This window comes from Trichechus manatus, unplaced genomic scaffold, assembly GCF_000243295.1.
Source record: "Trichechus manatus latirostris isolate Lorelei unplaced genomic scaffold, TriManLat1.0 scaffold00182, whole genome shotgun sequence".
NCBI lineage: Eukaryota > Metazoa > Chordata > Mammalia > Sirenia > Trichechidae > Trichechus > Trichechus manatus.
Genome location: NW_004444118.1, coordinates 736,790 through 744,191, shown reverse-complemented (window position 1 = coordinate 744,191; position 7,402 = coordinate 736,790). Strand labels below are relative to the sequence as shown.

At 38.3% G+C, this 7,402-nt stretch overlaps 1 protein-coding gene across 1 annotated transcript in view; it reads left to right on the top strand.

The window, feature by feature from the left end:
* Positions 1–7,402, top strand: part of ANO2 (anoctamin 2) — a 448,737-nt gene that overhangs the window by 343,534 nt on the left and 97,801 nt on the right. The window contains exon 16 of the mRNA XM_012558707.1: positions 651–725. Within this exon, the coding sequence (XP_012414161.1) occupies positions 651–725 (75 nt within the window). The remainder of the gene's footprint in view (positions 1–650; positions 726–7,402) is intronic.

The following is a 7,402-nucleotide window of genomic DNA, read 5'->3' as shown; positions in this document are numbered from 1 at the left end:
GGTTGTTAACCAATGTCATAAAACAGTATGTGTACTGACTGTTTAATGAGAAACTATTTGTTCTGTAAACCTTCACCTAAAGAACAATTAAAAAAAAAGAAGAAGAAAAATTGTAGGTAATTTGTAGAGTTATTAGGATCTAAAGTCAGTGGTTGATGGTGTATTTAAAAGATGTTCTATTTATACGATTCTGCCCTATGGTTGGGTTGCATCTGTCATTTGTCCATTGTTTTACCATGTTCACATGTTTCTCATTAAAACAAAACAAAATAAACAAAACTGTCCTGTGTAGTAGCCAGGGCAAGTATCACTACTGGGTCCATTTTACAGAGAAAGAAACAGAGGGTCAGAAATGTTAACAGACATGTCTAAGATCACACAGCTAAGTTGTCTAACTAGAACTTCAGCTTAGTATGTGTGACTTCAAATCTTGTCCTCTTTTCACTGTAGTTTTTCAAGGCTGTGTCAGCTCATCTAGTAGTCATAAAATTAGGGGTGGTGTTGATATGGAGGTTCAGGCATCAGAGACTAAAAAACTATCTATATGAAATGACAAATGATCAACAATATGCAAAATTATGCAACATTGAGAGCAGAATAATATCTGTTATTTGTGTCCTCTGATTGTCTACTTTCCTGTTTCTCTCCAGAACGATGAAGATAAGCTGGACTGGAAGGATCGTTTCCCAGGCTACTTGATGAACTTTGCCTCCATCTTGTTCATGGTAATTTCCTTGAGTGACCAGCTGCCTGTGACTGCCTGCATATAGATCCTGTCCCTGTTGTTCTTCGTTTGAGTCGTGGAGTACAGTAGAGTCTTTTTGAAAGGCCCAGACAGTCAGCTTGTGCCTGAGTAAGCTAAAGGAGAGATCTGTGGTTCATACTTGAGTAGGAATAATAAAGTGGGAGCAGGAAATTCTTGGGAGCCAGATGGTTGAGACAGACAGCAGTAACTGAAGTGAGGAGACCTTAGGTAATGTGAAAATCAGAGGACAGAGTTATGGTCACTAAAACATCTGCCCCTGTTCATGGGAAGACTCCAAGCATTCAAGATTGGAGGTTCTGAGAAAAATTGTGTCCTTATAACTTAGAACACTCAGACTCAGGGGCAATAGACATTTCTAAGTAGGACCACAAACTAGTTAAAAAACCAAAGCTATTGCTGTCGAGTCAATTCCAACCCTTAGTGACCCTATAGGACAAAGTAGAACTACCCCATAGGGTTTCCAAGGAGCAGCTGGTGGATTTGAACTGCTGCTTTTGGTTATGGTTAACAGCCAAGCTCTTAAACACTGCACCACCCGGGGTTCGTACAGACTGGTTGAGGGGGTTGCTTATTCAAAACTTTGGGGTGAAATCATAATTTTCTGGACCTACTGGTCAGAGGAGGTCCCTGTTGTTGTTGTTAGGTGCCGTCAAGTTGGTTTTGACTCATAGCGATCCCATGTAACAGAGTAGAACTGCTCCATAGGGTTTTCTTGGCTGTAATCTCTACAGAAGCAGATTGCCAGATCTTTCTTCCATGGAGCCATTGGATGGGTTCGAACTGCCAACCTTTAAGTTAGTAACCTAGCACTTAACTGTTTGTGCCACCAGGGCTACTGTGAGGAGGTCCCTAGGTGGTGAAAATGGTTTGCACTGTACTGTTAACATAAAGGTTGGTGGTTCAAACTCACCTAGTGGTACCACAGAAGAAAGGTCTAGTGATCTGCTTCTATAAAGATTACAGCCAAGAAAACTTTATGGAGCAGTTCTACTCTAACACGAGATCACCATGAATTGGAATCAACTTGACGACAACTAACAACAACCGGCCAGAGGTAACTCTGACCCTGGCCTAAGGTTATTATTGTCATTGTGACCACTGAGGAAAGGGACTTCACCCTAGTCTTAGAAATTTTAACACTGAAAGAAGCTTAGACACCATCTAATTCAACTCCTCATTTTGCAGATGAAGTGCAGAATTGATGGGTGCCTTGCCAAAGCTTAGAAGTCTAAATTTGTTTTCTTCTTATTGTTTAATAAATGCAAGGCATGGAGAATTTATTCAAGAATATATGGTGACTTGCAGTGTGGTAAGCTAGAATGATATATAGTTTAATTTAGATTTAAAGCCTCCCACGTGTGTATTATTGCCTCAAGACCAATGGGAAATGAATTAATTTATTCAAGAAATATTTAGTGAGTGCCAACTGTGTGCTTGACAATATTCTTAGGAACTGGGGATACAGCAGAAAACAAAATAAAATAATCCCTTTCCTCAAGGAATTTACAGACAACGAATAAGTAAATAAATACATAAAGTAGACTTCCATCTCCAGTATCGGTAAGTTAGGGCATTTGGACCCTCCCATCTTACTGAAAATAACAAAAAATATTGAATAAATATGCATTTTCAATCTTCTCAAAGCCTTGAAGACCTGAGAAAATAGTAAGGAATACTAGCCTAAAATCTAAGGTAGAGTGGGAACCTAGGAAATAAATGCCTGAGTACTAATGTTGCTTTTACCTGGGGACATTTTCCCAACTAGGCAAACTTGGACTTTGGTTTTGGAAGTTTTAGGAGGACAAGAAAGATAGAAATCAGGGATTATGGCTGACTCTGGGTGGGGATTCTAACAGGAAGTCCTCACCACATTCAGTTGGAAATCCAAAGTGGTATATTCTCAGAATAAAAATGAAACATAAACCCACCCCCTCCACATTTAGGGGATTCTTAGTCAGAGCTCTCTAGAGAAACAGAATAGATAGATGGATAGGTAGGTAGGTAGATAGATAGATAGATAGATAGATAGATAGATAGACAGACAGACAAAAATTTACTTCAAGGGATTGGTTCACATGATTGTGAATAAGTTTAAGAACAAATTAGACACAGCTGAAGAGAGACCTGTGGACTGAAATACAACTTAAAAGAAACTATTAATAATGCAGCATAGGGAGGCAAAAGATGGAAACTATTGAAGAGAGGTTATGAGCTATGGAAAGAGAGAGATAAGATTTAACGTATGTTTAATTGCATTATTGGAAAGAGAATAGGTAGTGAATGAGATATAATGACATAATTTCCTAATCTGCTTCAGAATACAAATCCAAAGATTAAGGTGACTCAGGCAGTAAAAATGAAAAAGATGTCTACATCTAGATTCATTACAGTAAAGTTATAGAATATATAAGATGTAAGAAAAATCTCAAAAGTATCAAAAATAAAAAGACAGATTACCTTCAATGGAGAGACAGTTATATTGACTGTTAATTTCTCATAGCACATTGGAAATCAGAATATAGTAAAATGTTATCTTTATGTGCTAAAAGAAAATAATTTCTAACCCAGGATTCTACATCCAAGAAAAATATCATCTAGGAATGAGAATAAAATAAAGACATTTACACACTAAATAAAAAATCAAAACAGAGAATTTGCCACCAACTGAATCTCTCATTAAAGGAAATTATAAGAATGTACTTTAGAAATGATCCCACATGGAATGTCATAGATTTAGGAAGGACTAAAGATCAGTTAAAGTGGTAAATATATGGGGAAATCTATATGACCTTAACTTAGAAAACAATAATGATAATATCTCATGGGTTAAAAATAAGATAGATGTATACAACAATAACATATAAATTGAGTGGGCAATAAATGAATTTAAAGTGTCTTTATATTATCCACTTGATAAGTTGTAAAGGTTAAGAATGGTCAAGACACTCTTGAAGAGTGAGGGATAATTTGATCTACCAAATATAGACTTATTATGAAGCTATAAGTAGGACAATGTGTATTATTGTGAGAATAGATAATTAGAACAATTGAATAAAATATAAAACCAAGAATCAGATTCATGCAAGTGACACTGCATTTAAAAGTGGAGGAAAGGATAAACTTCCCAGTAAATGCTTCTGGGACTGTTGGGTGTCCATATAGAAAAAAATGAAACTGAACCCTACTTCACGTCATTCAAAAACATCAATTCTAGGTGTATTTTAAAGATTAAATGTGAAAGGCTACAGTAAAGTTTTAAAATACATATGAAAAAAATATATTCATGCCCTTGAGGTAGAGGAGGATTTCTTAAACAAGACATGAAAAGCACCATCATAATAAAATGGTAGGAGAAGCAGAGCCAACATGGCGCTATAGACAGAAGCACCGTGCCATCCCTGTGCAGCAAAGACTCAAAAAACTAAGTAAAACAGATACAAACATCAGTCTTGGAACCTTAAGTACCAAATGAAGAAATAAAGAAGTTGATCAAGCACTGACTGGGATAAGAAACTGACAGAAAACAGAGAATGAGGAGAGCTACGGAATGGAGGTCCCATATCAGCTAACATGGCTGAATTCGCCATCTTGGGCTACAGCCACCAAAGAACTAAGACAGACAGTACAGGAAGCAACTTCACGGAGCTCCCAGCAGAAGACAGAGCACCCAGTAACCAGGGATACATGCTTTCCACCCCTCATCTTTCTTCCCACTTCTCAGCCTCTGCTCCTTGCCAATGGGCCATAGTTGCTTGGCTGGTAAGACTCTAGCTCACTGCTGCTGGGGTCCGCACCACCACCACCAGCTGGCCCCCTTCTGTTTGTTTGTTTGTTTTTGGTTTGTATTTTTTATTGTTTTCTTATTTTTATTTTTTGGGTTTTTTTTGTTGCTTCTCTCACTCTCCCTTCCTTCTTTTCCTTTCTCCTGCCCAGCTAGTCCGGTTCACCATCCCCCTTTTTATTTCTTTTCTTATTTTTTCTATTTCTCCTTTCTCTCTCCTTTCCTTTCTCTCATGCACCCAGCCCTGTGCGCTGCCCCAGCCTTCTGGAAATGTCATTTTATTTATTGTTTGTTTTTTTAAATTTTTGTTGTTGTTATTGTTTCTTCTCTCTCTCCCCCTTCCTTCCTTTCCTTTCTCCCATCCACTCAGCCCCGTGCACCACCCCCAACTTCTTGGTGAGCTGTGCTATACTGTTTGGCTAGAGAGCCTATGGCACACGGCCTCCCTGGGTCTGCACCACCCCCACAGGCCAGCTCCCTCAGCACCATATTTTTTATTTTTCTTTATTTTTCCCCTTCTACTTTTCCTCCTCCCTCCCACCTAGGCCCAGCACTGCCTCTTCCCCTTCCTGAAGGGCCGTAGTGTGCCATCTGGCAAGAGAGACATCAGCTTGCCACCACCCCAATTCCACCCCACCTCCAAAGGCCGGTACCCCCACCACCATATTTTTTTTTTGTTCTTATTGTTGTTTTTATTATTTATTTATTTTTGTTTGTTTGATTGTTGGTTTCTTCTCTCTCTTTTCCTTCTTTCCTTTCTCCTACCCACCTAGCCCCGTGCACCACTCATGCTACTTCTTGACAGGCTGAGCCACACTGCTTGGCTATAGAGCCATCAGCATATGGCATTAGTGGTCTGCCCCTCCCCCATCCACTGAATCCTACCACACAGCTATTTATTTACTTTTTTCTTTTTATTTATTGTTTATTTTTACTTTTTTTACTTTTTCTTTTGCCTTTGTTTCTCTCTCTTCTTTTTCCCACACACTTAGCTCTGCACATCACATCCTCTCCTTTCCCTACTGCCTCTCAGCACCATGCACCAAGTGCCATGCCCCCAAAGGGTACTGACACAGTCCCCTGGACCTTGCCCTGCACTGCCCCCACCCTGGCCTGTCATCCTCAGTTAGTGCCACAAATTACCCATCCCTGCACCTCCACCCCCACTGGACCCACCCTGCTGCACCATAGCTGAGTGACTGGCCCTGCCAACCTGGACAAGAAAGTGAGAAGTATTGTGCCCACAGAAAAGCAAGCAAAAAAACACACCCAGCCCGCCTGTCCAGACATAACCAAATAAAACAAAAATAGGATGAAACAATCAAATCTACAATCAATAAATGAAGAAAATTCCTGAATGTCCTGGAGACAGCAGACAATAGCAAAACATATTAAAAAAACAGGAGAAGATGGCTCCAGAAAGTAACCAAAGTAAAATACCAGATGACCTTCTGCTAGAACAAAAGACACTGGAACTATCTGAAAGGGAATTCAGAACTCTAATATTCAGGGTTCTCCAACAGATGAAGGAAAATGCAGATAAAAATAAGGAAAAAACAGACAAAATCATGGAAAAGACAGACAAAACAATGGAAGAAATCAGGAAAATAATACAGGACAAAAATGTCAAAATAAATAAACAACTAGAAATCGTACAAAAACAGCAATTAGAAATCCAAAAGAAACAACAAGATTTCAGAAATGGATAGTGCAGTAGAAGGTTTTAGGAGCAAATTTGAAACAATGGAAGACAGGATCAGTTAAATAGAAGACAAATCCTTGGCTATGAATTTGTTTGAGGAAAAATCAGAGAAAAGAATGAAGAAAAATGAAGAAACACTGAGAATGAAGTGGGATATAATCAAAAGCAAAAAATTTGAGTGTAATTGGAGTTCCAGAACAGGGGGAGAAAATGGAAAACACATTGGAGAATCACTGACAGAAAACTTCCCTAATATCATGAGAGATGAAAAGCCGATTCTCCAAGAAGTTCAGCAAACTCCATATAAGACAGACTCCAAAAGAAAATCACCAAGACATATCATAATCACATTTGCTACAACCAAAGACAAAGAAAGAATCCTGAGAGCAGCTCAAGAAAATCAAAAAGTCACATACAAAGGAGAAACAATAAGACTAAGCTTTGATTACTCAGCAGAAACCATGCAAGCAAGAAGACAATGGGATGACATATATAAAACTTTGAAAGAAGAAAACTACCAACTAAGAATAATATATCCTGCAAAACTCTTGCTCAAATATGATGGCGAAATTAAGACATTCCCAGATAAACAGAAACTAAGGGAATACCTAAAAAACAAACCAAACTTACAAGAATTATTGAAGGGAGTCCTTTGGTTAGGAACCAACAACATCAGACAACAACCTGAATCTAGCACATAAGATAGTATCAGCCAGATACCAACGTAGATAATGAACTCTCAAGGTAACCACATAGAAAGTTAACAAAACTACTCATCAAAATAAAGAAGAAAAACATAAAGTCTCAGTAAAAGCAAAATCTACAAAAACAAACAAACAAAAAGAATTCAGCACAGAAGAGTAAGAAGTACAAAGAAAACGTCAGCACCACAAAAAAAGCACTGCAAAATGACAGCAATAAATTCACACCTATCAACAATCACACTGAACGTAGATGGTGTAAATGCACCCATAAAGAGGCAGAGAGTGACAAAATGGATAAAAACACAGGACCTGTCAATATGCTGTCTACAAGAGACATAGCTTAGAAACAAAGACATAAATTTATCAAAAATAAAAGGATGGAAAAAATATATCATGCAAACAGCTACCAAAAAAGAGCAGGAGTGGCAGTACTAATCTCAGATAAAATA